The sequence below is a fragment of the Orbicella faveolata genome, unplaced genomic scaffold (genome assembly GCF_042242905.1).
Source record: "Orbicella faveolata isolate gen_17 unplaced genomic scaffold, um_ofav_v1 contig_25, whole genome shotgun sequence".
NCBI classification, from domain to species: Eukaryota; Metazoa; Cnidaria; class Anthozoa; order Scleractinia; family Merulinidae; genus Orbicella; species Orbicella faveolata.
In genome coordinates, this window is record NW_028301553.1 from 6,324,371 (window position 1) to 6,340,564 (window position 16,194).

Below are 16,194 nucleotides of genomic sequence, written 5' to 3' on the forward strand. Positions count from 1 at the left end.
CCCCGGTTGGGGACGTAATTTCCACTGTGATTCGATATGGTTCATATTAACATTTAACTCGCGTTAGGTGGGTAAAAAGAAATAGATTGCAATGAACTGATATGATAACAGCAGTCAAATGTGCCTTGGCCCGATCTCACTTCACGGTTTCGCAATTGAACCGTACATGTATAGAATTAACGCTATGTAAATTAATCCCCATTATCATTGTAGCACTCCAAGCATCTCCAATTCATTGAAATATATAATGTGCCAAGCCACGTGAAAGCCAATGTGCAAAAATATTGGCAACCTTTGTCTGAAAGAATTTTGCCTCTAGCCAGTATACTAAACTGTGAGTAAAAGTCAAGTGCTCGCCATATTTGACATTCACGCTGATAATATTAGCAACATTTTTGGCTTTAAACACGTCACTGCCACACAGAACATTTTCGGACGCGTTAAGTCACTTGATAGAGTGGAAGATATAAAATACTATATTGTGTTAGTGCAACATAAGAAAGAAATACTCCATTAAAGAGAAGTAAAGTAAAGTAAAAGTAAAGTAAAAGCTTTATTAATGTGTCAATGTATTTAGTTTTCACAACTAATTGGGGACACAACAAAAAAAAAAAGGTCGCCAGTTTCTTTCTACAACAGCGGACGATTACATAAATAACACGAAAATGCTATGTAAAACGTTACCATGCATACACTGAAGGAGCCTCTGGATTTGAGCTCCTAATTTCGGCGGACACTTGTCGAAAGGGCCAATAACACTCAACACTCAAGCTGATATTCAGCGAAAAGACTGCCAGCCTCCCGTCCCTGGGGATTACTCTGACTCGGTGCCCTGAAAAGGAGAGGTCACGTGCTCCTTGCCGGTGTTTCGCGTGGTGAGGCTTGCAAGATGGCGTACGCTAAACAAGGCCAAGAAGGAAAGACAAGACTTGAACGTTTTCAGGATACCGCCCGAGATTTTGGGCACTTCATTTACAACAAAGATGGCGAAAACGGGGAAGTGCAAGTTATGGGTAGAAATGGCAAGAGCTGGGGTAAGTGTCTTTAGATCTTACATAAAGTTTACTTCGAGGAGAATTGTACAATGCTCGATGTTGGTTGTTGGCAGATTTGTTAATGAAATACACCACAAACTGTAGCTTTTAGTTTTTAAAATGAGGTTTATTTCCTCTCTTTTTCTATTTCAGCGAAGATCCTGGTTTTCTTCTTCATCTTCTATGGCTGTTTGGCGGCGTTTTTCGCCTCTATGCTGACTATATTCATGACCACGGTACCAGCTCGAGAAGAAGGCCCGAAGATGACAAGATATTTAGCGGGAAAGCCAGGTTTCTTTTTATTTCTCTGTTTATTTTGTAGTTTTCGTAAAGCATTAGTGAGTAGATCGTATCTCGGCTACGCTTTTCAAGGTCAAAACAGAAAGAACTGTAATTAAATGTGCGCCGACTTACCTCTTTCAGTATGCATGTGGTTTCACATTCATTAGCAATTCAAATAAAGAAACGAACCTCACGTTGAGTAGTTTCGTCGTAAATATTTTTACCAAGGAGATCATAGCTTTCTTTAAATTTTTTGTTAATTTCACCGAAATATTCCAATTCTTTTACCTTAAATTCACTTTTACAGGGAGAACAAATCTTGAAATATGATTCCTCCGTTTTTGACTCGAACATGCTTGGATCAATTTCGAGCTCGTTTAATTCCAAACCCACTGAAGCGGTTGACATTTAATTTGCATTTGCAAGCTTAAATGTAAACTTTAAATGAGTGGAAAAAAGAGTTGATGGTGAAAGTATGTCAACTGCTTTAAGAATTCTGTTCCATTTTACTTGATCTTCCATGCAAAACAGTGTATAAGAAATAAGCGAGGGGTGGGTCCCAAAATTTTGGTGGTCTGTAGCTTTCGTCCAATCTTGTTTATTGAACATCATTGAAGTTTTGTAGCTTAAAATTTCAGGTGTTAAAACGGAGCAGTTTTCGTGATTGCCCGAAAAGTACGTTTAATACATTTAATTAGAACAGCTTCGTGTATATTGTTGACATGGACTAATATGATTCAGCAAGTTTGTTTTGTATTTGCATGAAGTATGATATTGTTCATGTTCAATCGTATTGATTTTGCGCTTGATTTGTTGTACAGAAGCGTCACCTGTTGAGAGCTTAATTGACATTCAAATACTTGAACCTAGAAAAAGGTCCTCAAATTTAGTCAGAATGCCTATACGAATACACCGGCTACCTCCTGGTCATTGAATAAAGTGCTTTTTAAGATTTTTTTTAACAGTGATTTAGTTTTACTTTTTTAGATGCATTCATGCATACAGAAGGGTATTATTACAGTTTATATATGCATTTTAATTTCACTGACTCTTGATTGAACAGCATGAAGTTTGAAAAATATGAAACTCCAGCTTGAATGATATAATCAAATTATAAAATCACAACCAACCATTCTATTGTGCTACCCAAATATGAGTTCTGCTATATTCTCAAACAGAAATTTTGAAAAGGTTTTAGTAATTTGCAGCAGTAAGAATGTTGATGTGGTAGCCTTAAAATGTTAAAGTTGGTTTGATAACAGATAGCAGTGGTTTTTATGAGAGACTTTGCTGGTCTTTCTCTTAAAAACTATGGCAGCCATGTCTTCATAGCTAATGTAGCACTTTTAGCTACTGTGGGAATGGCGAAACACATCTTTCAGGACCTCACAAATAAAAATTTGCATTAAGATTAATGCTCTTCTTTGTGACATCTTTGTACATGTAGGTAGCATCATTGGTGGTTATGATTTTATGACATTGTGAGCAATACTATCCATAACTAAATGTTTTTTTGTTTTTTTTTCACAGGCCTCATTGCCCTTCCAGCAGAAATAGTCACAGATGCAAAAGTTAGTGACATTGTCAGTTCAATCAACAACTTTTTGAAGCGTAAGTTTAATTTTTTTGGTACTGGTTAACAACGCATGTTTTGCCCTTCTCCTATCAAATGTTTGACTAAAAAAGTTAGGACTTGCCTGTAATTTGGGTATTTTTTTAAAGTAAAGTTCTGGTTTAAAACCAAATCAAGACTGTAAGCTCATATTGTAGCAACAAAGCACAACAATTCTTGTATGCTGAATGTGAGATCTCATTATTGTGTGCCATGTAACAATACTAGTTGTCAGTAGAGCTGAGAGTAATTTTAAGGAAATTGTTCACTTGGGATATTGATTTGCTGATACAGGATTTACAGTGACCTTATGGATTGTACTTTGTACTTTAGGTCAGACTTCAGGTCTGGGTATTAGTAGTAGCCTGGCACGCGCCTCTAACCACCCAGGATTGGATTTCGTAAAGTTCGACTAAGCTAACCTAGTATTAGCGAGAATTTTTATTTCATTTTTAGAACTTTTTGGTGAGGTTTTCTGTTTATATTGCTTGTTGTTCTGTCTGGAGGGTGAATAATCACAAACTGCATGGAACATAAGCAGGGGAAAACGTTTTATACAGGAAAAAATTAATACTTTGGATTAAAAGAGCTAGGTCTCATTTCGCATCTTGAAAGGTTTAGCCTAAATTTTTCATGTTCATTGTTTTAAACCCTGTCAATCTTCTCCATCCTTAACCAATGATTCCTTTTCCTTTATGGTTTACAATTATCTCGTAAGTGCTTTTGTATCTTAGTAAACTAAACAAAATTACCTTCAATTTTAAGGTAATTTTGGATGTGGCCAAAATAATCTAAAATACCCTGACGGAGCTGCTTTAATCCTGAGTTGGCATTAACCGGCATTCAAACAACCTGGCCCAGTAGTATAAATGGGTACTGGCAAATTTTTTGGATGTCAAAATGCAACACTTGGGGCTAACTTGTAAAGTATTGGCATCCCATGCAGCAGATGCAATATTTGTAGTTGCTCCATCTGACAAAAACAGAGATATGCCTCAGGGATGTGAGCCGGTCTGGTCAGAGTTCTGACTAATTTATATAAAACTGAATGTTTTGCAATCAGTAAGGCAAAATAACATGTGGAGTTTGTTAATACTATCTTGATGTACAATGTACAAGCAGTACAGAATTCTCAAATCTATTTGTTCCCAGTAGCAACTTACATTATGAAGGCCTGTGGTTTCAACAAGAGAGCATTATTTTCTCTTTTTTAGCTTATAAAAAAGCTGCAGAAAATCAGGATGACAAGTACCAGAACTGTACTGAGGACGAGCGTGTAAAGGGTTCCAAGCCTTGTATCATGGACCTGACTGCACTTGGTGAATGCTATGACAATAGCTCGGACTTTCAATATGGTTATGATGAAGGAAAGCCGTGCATCTTTATGAAGCTGAACAGGGTTAGTTCCACTTTTTTTGTATTAATTAGTTTGATATTAATAGGGTTAAAAAATGGCTCTTGTCTTCTCTATTCGACCTAGGACATCAAAGTCTATGACAAATGTGGAAAATGGCAGATAAGTAACTGTCCCGAGAACAGGATAGTGCATTATTTTCTGGCAAAATAAGAACATTCTAGAACATTTTTGTTGGTTGGAGTTTTAAGGGTTATCAACATAACTGTTGGGTGATTCCAGATAATATCCATACCCTACCATGGGTGGCATGAACATTTTAATCCTCCCCCCCCCCCCCCCCGTGCTTTCTGAAATTCCAAAATGCTCTACCCCCGTGCCCTCCAGATTCCAAAATCGATAACACCTCCTCCCCTCTGGAATCTCCAATTTTTTTCAGACCCTTTGGAATTCCTGTTTGACCTCATAAAACTTCTAACTAACGGGAAACTTGTGCTTCCCCCACACCCCTCCCCCCTCCAAGAAAATTCTGCTCACAATTTTCGGTCAAGCAAACAAGCAACTCAAGTTAGTCAAGGTTTAGTGAAGTACACCGTAGCTTTCCCTCCTAAGTATTATCTTTGAGTTGAGTAAAGCTTTTTGTTTTCCATTCATTAGCTTTATATTTTCAGAAGAGTAGATCATATTGATACCAGTGGAAGACAAAAGTAAAGTTCATGATGTGCCATCACATGCCATGTTGAAAATTTTGTTCATTGAGTAACTGCTGACCACTAGTAATACAGCCCACAAATCTGTCAGGCGTTCCATTTGGTAACAAGAGACTGGTGCAATTTTTTCGCACACAACAAGATCGTTAATCTACTGTTTTAAATCGGAAAGAAACATAGACATATTTTATGTTTGGAATTCCAAACTGCATTACCCCCCCCCCCCCCCCCCTCTCCCGCAGAATTCCAAGATGCTGCCCGTGGTATGGGTAATATAATATTAATGTGATATAAACTTCAATAGATTCATTCTCTCAAAGGTTTTTCAGAAACTATTTACAATAATAATGATAAAAAAAAAATGCTCTCTGGTATAAAAGATGCTACCAAAATGTCGTGATATAAAACCTTGAGTCAATTAAGGCTATGTCTTTAGGGATTTAATTTCCTAATTATCCTATGGGCCGTATGAATATTTTCTGGAATCATCCATTTTGTGTAGTGATTGTACGTTATTGTTTTGTTTTTTGTTTTGTTTTCATTGTCAGTATTATTTACTCTTGTAGGTATATAACTGGGCCCCAGAACCTAATGATGGCAAAGATTATGTAGAACTCTCCTGCAAATTTGAAGAGGGCAGCAGTGTAAGTTATGCTTCTATCAATTTTTTGAAAAGTTTGTGTACAATGAAAGAAATTCTAGTGACAACTTTTGCAAGCATCACAACAGGCTGAATCTTGTTAGTTGTGACTTACATTGTATACATAGTCAACTGTATTCTTTTGTTGTGCTGTTGTAACTAACGTCAGATGTCTTATCTGGTAGTTACTGTATCTAATTTCTAATGGGAAGGAATTTTTAATGAGTTTGATATTTATGTTCACGTCAGATTTTTTTGAGAGTTTTAAACTACACCAATTGCAGGACTTGCATGCACCTTGAAAGTTCTTGAATTTGAAAATCAAAATTCTAGACTTTGAAAGTTTTATAAAGTACATTGGGTCCTTCAAAACTGAAGAAGATGTTGGAACTGAGTTAAATTAAATTCACCACACATAAGAAGAACTTCTAGACTTCGACTTGAACAAGACTGATGGGTACCTGAGTATCTGATGTCCCATACTGATATTTTTCCCTTTCTTGTATTTTTTTAGGATGCGCTATCAATTCTGCCAACAGACAAGCCCGGCTTTCCCGTAAATTTCTACCCATTTTTTTCGGAAGAAGCTTGGCTTGGACCAATTGCTGCCATCAAGGTCAACACCACATCTCCAGTCGTAGTTCTCTGTGAGGCCTTGGCCAAGAATATAGAGCTGTCAGAGACATACCGTCTTAATCGAGGTGCAACTGGAAGAGCAAGGATTGAAATTAAGCAGTAAAGAAACTTCGAATTGTGAAATGCAGAAACTGATTGCCTTAACTTTGTGCTTATTTAGTGATCCTATTTTCTTTGGTTTGTTTCACTTTTCTTTTTTAACTCTGCTTTATCCATATCTCATGTATCATCATCTCCATATGAGATGATGGACGAACACATTTTTTTTTCTGCTTACTTTGTGTAAGGTTTGGTCATATTTTTAAAGAAAACTTCTGGGAAGATTTGTTAATTAGGGCTGATTTAAAGGAATCTATGTTTCAAAGGTTTCTCGATTTTGAAGGCCATCTTTTAGTAGTCTTTGATTGGTTTCTGTGGATCACATTTGAACAGTTAACTGCACTGTCAATTAGATATCAATAAGTAGTGATTTCACTAGTTGTGTGAAGCATTTTCAAAAGTGAGTATTATTGTTTCTAAGAAAGGAATTTGTTGATTTTTCTGCAGTATAAGTAAGTCATCTGTTAGGTTCCTTTGTGGCTCCTGTTTGCATTATTTAATCACCTCATGATATTTGTTTTTAAAATGCCTTGAGTTCGCAGTGGGATAATCTGAAAGTGTCTGTGATTTTGAGAGTGGCAGGACGGTAGCTGTCATTTCCTTGGTGTCAGTAAATGAGTTGCTTCAGCTTGGTTTTGCCTTTGTTGAGGTTGCTCGTGTTTAAGGCCAACCATTGTAACAGCTTCTGGTTTTGTTTTTTTTAAATTAGATAAAAAAATTTTCAACAATAATAAATTTGTCAAGGTTTTTTTTAGACTTGATGTAAACATTATTCATGCACTCATGACTTAACAATTTATGGGAGTGTCTTTCTTCAATAATAGGTAATTAAAAGAAGCTCTCATTGTTTTATCAACACTGAATGAAGTCAGAGAGCAATTTGTAACTTTTCTCTTCAGTAAGGTAGTCGTGTGGTGTGTTATGGACATGAGCTCTCAGTAGGCCTTCAGTAGGATCTGCTCTGACACATGGCTACCAATTGAATCATAGAGAGATGTTTCCAAAAAAATTGGGTGTCAGCACAAATACACACACACACACTGCCATCAAGCAAAATGAGCTGTCTTAATTTTTGAATCTGTAGTGCTGGAGAGTTCAGTTTTTGTCACCATTATTGTGGTAACATTTATTTCTTGGTAGTTGTTATGTAACAAGATCCTGTAAACGATCTTGATTGTCTTGAAACATTTAGAGCTTATTAGTATTAGATTGCATAGCTATTTTCCAAGGTCCTTTGCTGAACATGATACACTGTCTGTTTGGATTACTAAAGAATCTTGGAGTTTCCTTTTTAGTGGACGCAACCGTCCAAAATAACTATGGCATAAGTAATCAAGCACATTTTATAATCATTGATTAGTCTGTATTGATGTTACATAATTGTTATAAACTCTTCGCCTGCGGTAGTGTTGAAGGTTGATTTTATACATTGCTTCTGCTGAACATAGCTATTAAGTATTGGGAGTATTGCCAACCAGTTTCATCTGTTTAATCCTTTAAGCAGTGAATTTCACTTGGCCTCCATGTGAATTTAGGATAATTTGGCTTTTAGTAAATCTCTCATATATCAGGCATTTTGTTATCCTTTTCTGTCTACTTCCATTAATTTTGTCAAAACAGCCTATAAATAGGTGGTTGCTGCTAAGGACAAAACATTGTTGCACATAATATCTGGGACAGGTCTGCAATATATCAAATCAATTTGTTAATAAGGCATGTGCTGAATAGTTTAAATAGTAGTCAAGGAGACAAATTACTCAGTAGTGTTGATTATGGCTTGCACAGACTTACATTCTTGGTGGCCAGCACTAAATTGGATACTCTGTAGGTATGTGTAGTTAACATGCTTTTTTTCATCTTTTGATGTTTGCCAAAACTTAACATAAAGTGTAGCTGTTCATTGTTACTATTCCATAAACTTCTTAACCACAGAGTAACATTTTTTTTGCCAACACCCTAAAACTGAAACACTTCTGATATGTAAAGTTGTCGTTGCTCACCTATGAGTATCCAATTTAGGCATTACTAATCTTGGCTCCTTTGACAGGTCTTGTGCCATGGTCATTTTATTGGTGTATAATTTTCTGCAATGTTATTCTCTGTGATGTTTTCATTATGGCCTTGATGGCTTGTTGTGAAGGGTTTTATTAAAGCTGTTTTAAACTTACATGAAGTTGGTGATGGATGCCTTGGTGTTTAATTTTTTTGTTCTTATTCAGGGCTCAAAAAAACTTGAATTCCAGCTTGCCTTGGGGATGAGCAGCTCTCAAATTTTGCTAGCCCTGGGCAAGTCTTAGTTCACTTTTTTTTTTTTAATTTAGTTGGCAATCGCCATGAGAATTAAGATTTCTTGAATGAAAATTTCTTGCCCGGCAGGAAAATCTAGTTGCCCCGGATGACTGCACGGCACTTTTTTTCGAGCCCTGCTTATCAGATGCAAAGTGACAAGCAGGCCCAGGTTATTTTTAGGGTGGATAATGCTAAACAACAAATTGATAATATTGCTATGAGTGGATAAGTATTGACAAAGCTATAACTGTACCATCCCATTTTCTGGACAGTGATTTATACATATCTTGCCAAAAGTGTAATTCAACCTGACCAGGCCTTGTAGTATTTATTTGCTCATGTGTTGGGAATTTTTCTGCAAGGTCCACAGGCTGCCGTGCTTGCTACCATTAATTTTCAGGTTACCTGAGTAGTCTGGCTGTTTTTGTACTTAAACATTTAGTGTCTGCCTACCCACCCACCCTTCCCCTTTGTCTGTCTCTTTGTCCTCTGGCTTCTTTTTTCTTGTGGTTAGTTCATTTCTCTTTCTCTTCTCTCTCCTCTGTTCCTTGATCATTAAGAGGTTTATGCTGTTGCTCAGTATCCATAGCAACTGTACAAGTAATTCCCCGCGGTCACATTCAGTGAGATTTCACCTCATCTCTTAGAGAAGGCAATCTTCACGGCCACCCAATTTTTCAGTTTCTGAGTGAAATCCTGGTTCACTCTACCCTGGGTACGAGAGGTTATTTCCCGCTCATGCAACGGGACAACTGATACCGGAAACTGCGCATTAAGTCTTCACAGTACTTCTCAGTACAAAATTCCTGTTGTACCTTAATAGAAGTCCCGGGTTCGAGTTCGCTCTGACCACTACCTGGATTTGTTTCACGGTAGCCCCAAGAATCCTCGGCCACGCTTGTAGGGTCCTTGTAAATAGCCAACTGGTTTGCCCCCCGGCCATTTGGAATTCTTAACAAGCTATTTTCAGTAAAAATTATTTGCTTCAATTGTTTGCTTGGCCCAGCTAGCCTTCAGGTGCTATTAACACTGCCGAGGGTAAATAAAGGTTATTTAAATTTTTATTTCATTTCTCTCTTTTTTTTATTTATTTATTTTGGCCTCCCGAAGACCGAATCGGATCATTGGAGGCAAGAATTAGCGCAGAAGTAGTCAGCAAGGCCATTTTCGTCCTTAGAGTTCGCAATGCTTATGGTCACTCCCAGAACGATTTTAGTGAGTTCTCGATTCGCATGCAATCGCTCAAATCTGATTGGCCGAGAATTGGATGAGGTTCGGATTAATCCTAACCCCATTGGAAATGAATACTTACGTGGTTGAAAAATATATAACGCTTAGGGGTTCCACTGACGAATTTTGACAGTTTATACGTATAAAGGCACCTCTTTAGATACGTTTCGTATATAGAGTATATAAGCCGCATTTAAACAGGAAAATGGAATTAGATGGAACAATCTTTTCTCTTTTTTTGTACGACGTGGTTAAAGGCAGGCAATATCACTCATTAATAGAATATTTTAGAATGGAATCCAGCTGCTGGTTGATAAATAAACTGCGGTACGTTTTACGGCGGGGAATATTAAAACTTCCAGCTGGCATTCCCTTATCCTCTTTACTGCCCGGAGTACACCCCATAGCACTTCCCAGGGCCAGGCACATAGCATGAGGGCAATATGCATGTGGCAGGGTCATACATGCACATTGCAGCTGCAACGTAAGTTAGTTACAAAATTGCGCTCTGTCCCCGAGCCTTCATTTCCTTTGCTCACAAGGTCAGTGAAACGGAGAGTAAAGGCATTTTACAACGAGTAGCGCTGAGGACAAGAATGGCGCCGAACACCCATTGTTTTATTGTACAACTTATACATGCTACATGTTTTAATTGTATATACATTTTTATTATTATTTCTTATTTGTAAATAGTTTTAATTTTTTTTTGTTATGTCCCCAATTAGTTGTGAAAACTAAATACATTGACACATTAATAAAGCTTTTACTTACTTACTTACTTTACGTGACGGAGAAGTGCGGGTAAAAGGGCAATTTCGTTCCAGGCCCTCCGCAGGATCTGCTCCTATTTGACGGAGACGAATGCTCTGGGAACGAATTAGGAAGCGAGAACGTGTGTAGCAGCCATACGTGTATCAACGCTTATAACAACGCTTCAGAGCGGAAAAACGCACTGCGCAGCTTTCAGCTGCAGTTTTCTACGCTTTCTTTATCTATTTAGCCAATGCAGGGTACAAAGGCGGAGAGAATGATGGACCGTAATAACTGACGGTTACTGACCACGAGGATGTCGCTCTTTTGATTTGTTTATACTTGGCCAAACTGTTAAGAAAACAAGGCTCTCCCTGCCTGAAGTGATATGCTTTTTAGGATGCAATATGTAAACAGGATTTGTGGAAACAAATGTATCTTCGCATTAAAATTTCCTACATGGCCCGGGGGAAATAAAGTTAATTTTATCTAAAAATATCATATCCCAAGAAAACATTACACCAGCTTTCCGTGACTGACGAGAAAATGTTCCTCCTTACCGAGAAAATTGGGAAAGCATATCAAGATCGACGAAATTCCCGCCATTTTTTCAAACCTGGAGCCCGGCGGCGACCAAAATTCGCGCATGCTTTTAACGTTTTATCATGATCAACGCCAGATGAAAAAGCGCTTTATATGAATTTTAAATTATAATAAAGAGAGAGGAAGCCACGTCAGCCTTACTTGGTTTTCATGCGGTTCCTCCCTATTCTGATCAAATTTATCCTCCTTCTTCCTCATTTTCCTCTTCTTCCTGATTTTTGAGCTTCTTGAGTTGTAATTTTATGGCGAATTGGTTGTAAAGAGGTGGTAAATAGCAAAACCAGCCGTTGTGGTAAGTTGGCTTTTATTCACATTAATTTTTGTGTGCAGTTTTTAAGAAAAGTCGCGCTTAAAAATAATTTTATTCGAGTTTATTGCCTGGGAAGAGAGAATCGTTTAAACATCTTATATATCCATCACCCCGTCAGCACCCCATTATCAACAATCTACTCGTTAACTCACCTCAGTTCTCCTCGTTCCTATGTGATCATTTGGAAATTTCGTGATCGAGCCACGAATGTGTCACTAATTTATTAACCGCGCGGCTTAGGGCGAGCGGGGTTCTTGAAATGAGAAGTGCCTTTTTGTAGCCTATTTCGGCGGAAGTGGAAAGAAAATTCAAAAGCTGATTTTTGAGCTTCTTGAGTTGTAATTTTATGGCGAATTAGTTGTAAAGAGGTGGTAAATAACAAAACCAGCCGTTGTGGTAAGTTGCCTTTAATTCACATTAATTTTTGTGTGCAGTTTTTAATTTTTATGGTTGCTGGCCTAAGCCAGCGCCATTATGTCATCGGGTTTCTAAGAGACAAGGAACGGCCTATTCGGAAGCTTTTGCAGCAATCTCAGTTAGATCGAAATACCTCGAGATTTACTCCAGTTCTTGTAATCGATTTTCAAACCGAGTTAAAGCAACTGCATTTTACAATTTATAATTGGTTCCGTTTCATTGAATATCGCATTTCGAGCAAAGCAAATAAAGTTCGACTTTACCAGCAGAAATATGGCGCTAAAAATGTCTGCAGTGACACATAATTCAACCCAATTTGGTTGCTTTCGACCGAAGGAGAACGCAAACCTAATTTTGTATTGGTGTCCTGTGTACATACTGGGTGCCCCCAAGTTTTTTTTTTTATAAAATAGAGGAAAGACTACGGAATCTCGCTCTCTTTTTTTCGCTCGTCCCCAACTACCGCGAGTCTGGAACAGGCTATGTTTTTTCTAAATAAATTTAATTGAGTCACTAACTTAGGATATATATGTCAGATTGGTTAGCATGGGGTGTATGTTGTGTTGTGTGAAATTTAAAGAAAAATCTCCCACTTTGAGGGACATTAATTTATGTTTATAGAACATGTGCCCTCTGCCACCCTCTGAATAAACGCGGGTTGTCAAGCAGCTGTTCCGTTCAAGTATTTAGCAAAGCTGTTTAAAGCGAACTCTTTAAGACGGAAATTTTAGATAGTCGGAGAAAAACCTCGTTGTCAATCAAAAAACAACAGTTCATATAGTGTTTAAACTGATAAATTAATGCGGGGGGGGGGTGCTTATTACACTAAGGGACGGTTACTGCACCTGGCAATGATTCTCGTGGTCCAGCTTTGTCATCGCATACAACCACTATCAATGACGTAATGTCCTTGCTCTCTTGGCATGATTTATGTAAATTTTTAACGGGCCCACGCCTTAACGTAGCTTTACTTCCACAGTTGGGCCTTCCGTCTACACTAATCCGTTACGAAAACGGAACTTTTAAAAAAGCGCTCTTCAAACCGGAGGAATTTGAAACGCCAGTTTTGCGTTTTAGTGTGGACGGGAACCATTTTAAACACGGAGCTTTTCGAAAATGACGACGTCCCCGATAACCATTTGACTTCCCTTCCTGAATTTTCCTCAAGCACTAAGCCAAAGTGACTGGCGAAGTGTGGACGGAAAACATTTGATGCGTTTTCAGAGTGAAATTCCGTCGTTTCAAATTTGCCCCGGCGTAGTCGCGCAACATTGTTTCGTTGCAAGTTTTGGGTTGATGTTTCGCGTTTTTCACTTTGCGTAATCAACTTGTCGCGCAGCAAAAACATTTGTTACGGATTGAAGAAAGTTGTTGCGAAAAGTAGAGCGCGGGTTTCCTTTGAGCAACAAATTTTCGCTTTGTTGCTCGTTTTTCATCAGCCCAAAACTTGCAACGAAACAATGTTGCGCGACAAGTTGATGGTTTTTGTATCTCGTATTTTGCCGTCTTAAGACACGCGTGGGCACGAGTATTTTGTTTGATTTTACGTACTTATCGACTGAGTGGGAGGGCCGGACGTGCACTTGGTCCATAACGCCCTCTCTTCTAGCCAAATATCTTTCCCGTCCACGCCGACCTCACTCAATCAATCTGATAATATTTGCCGTCTATTGGGATTATGTATGACGGGATGCCTGCAAAATGTTATGTTAAAAAATCATTCTAAGAAGACACAAAAGCCATAACCATCTAACACTAGTATACTTGTGCTAGGAATTGATATTAAAATTACAGAATCGAATGAAGCCCTGGCTAAAAAGAGTAACAAATTACCCGCTTGTGTCTCGACGGACTTACCTTTTGTCTAGCCGGCGAAAAATGCGCGCTCTTGCGTTTACTTGTGATGACTGATAATGACGTCGTTTGCCTTGATGGAGGTCTAATTTGCACTTAAGTATAGACGCAAATTAGTCGGGGTCTTTCTTATCATTATTATTTTCTAAAATAATCATACATTTCTACATTAAGAGATAGGATAATGAATGAAAGCATCAAGCATCAAGAGAATGATGCTTGATACATCGAAACGTCAATTGACATTGTTATAGCTCCCAACTTAGATACGTTTTCCGATTGGAGGAGAACGTATCACATGTCGTGGTCCAAAACTCACTAACTCCCTAGGGCGAACAAAATTCACTAACTCCCTAGGGAAACAACAACTTGAACTTTCCGCTCACACGTGATCAGTTCGTGCTCCTTGAAACCAAGGCAAATTTGTGAGCCAACCGGCGTCAATTCAAGCAATCGATTTCTTCGCATTTTTTTTTTTCTATTCTTAAGTTGGGGCGTATAACAAAACACTTAATGACTGGTCCCGGTGGAAACATGAGTCTTGTTTCCCCTCGACCTCAATGTTCCATTCCAACATTGACGGGCTCATTGAGTCTTGTTTCCCCTCGACCTTAATGTTCCATTCCAACATTGAGGGGCTCGGGGAAACAAAACTTACTTTTTCCCTTGGGGCCAATCATTAAGTGCGTATTACCTTTGATATTTCTAAATTAGTTGGCTTTTTCTGCGACTTGCGAATTTGTATGAAAGTTCATTTTTCTTTCTTCACTATAAGACTTGTGACTTGATCGGTTTGATTTCAGCGCTTTTTAATGCCATATGCACTGGAAGCGACCGGAGGCCGACTGTATTATTAGTATTATTTTATCACGAATGCCGTTCTCTGATTGGCTACGCTACTCACTATCTATTATGTGATAGACAGTGAGTAGCATAGCAGCGTGCGCTTGTTAACAAAATGACGGCCGCTTCTTGGCGTTTTCGAAGTGTCTGTGAAGAGGATTTAGACAACGTTTTGAACGACTAGTAGATTTAGACTAAAACAATTAGATAATTAGTTGTCGTCAACTATCACGCGATAGAATTCTCGAGCTCATAATCTAATTGTTTAATAGAAAATTATTAATAATTGTCTTCTTCTATATTATTTAGGGCCCCTGAATACTACAGAAGTTCGCTGAATGAACCATTATATTTTCGACTTATTTTTGAGGATGAGGGTGCAATTTTTCAGAGTAGGAATCTTGTCCGACTTGTCCATCTTCAGGACATGCAGAATTTAATTGGCTTGTTCGATACTTTTGGTCTTGCGTGGCTCGCTCGCATAGTTTTGTTAGTTTAGTCAAGGTGTGCAACGACTCTTTGGTAATTGCGAAGTTCCTCCCACCACAAAATTATGAATTATGCTTCATATAATTTAGACACTGCATCCCGACCAAAAAGACGGTGACGGCAAAGGGAACGTCACCAAACAAAAGGTGAGCAAAAAAGTGGTTCTGCAAGTGCGTTTTGAATCTTTGTAAATTTCTTTGCCGTCCTCTGCAAATCAACAACGTGAAATGACAGAGTCGCACGTATTTTGGAGAACGTGTTACCGCAATGGCTAATTTGTCGTGCCTTCCTTTGGAATTGAACGCTGTCATAGCATATTTAGCCCGAGCAGCTTTTTAGACCGATAGGCGTACTGAACAGATCTACACAGTTGCAAGATTCGAGGGTAAAATATAAGTACCTTTTTTACAAGGTGTCGTCCTCGGCGCGTCGCCGTCGTCATCGCTAAAACTCCCTATTATTTGTTTTCATATTATACGTATCGCTCAGTAGACCAAAAATAGGTTTTTATAAAATTATAAAAACTTTTTTTTTCAAGGACCATTGCAGTTTCTGTTATTGAATTCCTCAAAATAGAAACCGATTTATTAAATAATGATGACACACAGTGACGTAAACTTGAATTAGTCGGCGACTTCAATTGGTATCAGTGTTAACCGGAAAAAACCAAACCTGGTTGCCATGCAAAAAGAGATGATTTAAGACTGAAGAAACGTTCTCCATTCCAAATAACAGATTTGCCTATCTGGTATAGGAAGCTACAGATCTGACGGGTAAGAATTTTATCCTTTGTTATTGTATTCGATTCCATGTCGAACATCGGGAAAATGAGGTGGTGTTTTCCTTAACTTCATACATAAAGTCAAATGCCTTCGGATATCAATCATCTAAGTTGAACAAACTTTTCGTTCTTTCCAAATTTCCTCCTCTTTCAATAATGCAACTTGGCACTGAAATTGTGAAACATGTTGATAACTGCAAAGGCAGCTCTTTTTATGAAGTCAAGAAAGAATACATCTTGACTGAGCTTTTTATTAAAACT

General features: G+C 38.1%; 2 protein-coding genes across 2 annotated transcripts in view; both read left to right on the plus strand.

The window, feature by feature from the left end:
- The first annotated feature begins 833 nt into the window (after positions 1 to 833).
- LOC110047010 (sodium/potassium-transporting ATPase subunit beta-1-like) lies at positions 834 to 8,534 on the plus strand. The gene is made up of 6 exons (XM_089293869.1): positions 834 to 1,034; positions 1,188 to 1,325; positions 2,847 to 2,927; positions 4,143 to 4,327; positions 5,559 to 5,636; positions 6,147 to 8,534. The coding sequence occupies exons 1-6, from the start codon at positions 890 to 892 to the stop codon at positions 6,369 to 6,371; spliced, it is 852 nt and encodes a 283-aa protein (XP_089149995.1). The 5' UTR covers positions 834 to 889; the 3' UTR covers positions 6,372 to 8,534.
- Positions 8,535 to 11,928: 3,394 nt separating this feature from the next.
- The window catches only part of LOC110047035 (diacylglycerol kinase delta-like), a 36,317-nt gene continuing 32,051 nt past the window's right edge, over positions 11,929 to 16,194 (plus strand). The window contains exon 1 of the mRNA XM_089294765.1: positions 11,929 to 11,945. The gene's annotated coding sequence lies outside the window, so the exon portion shown is untranslated. The remainder of the gene's footprint in view (positions 11,946 to 16,194) is intronic.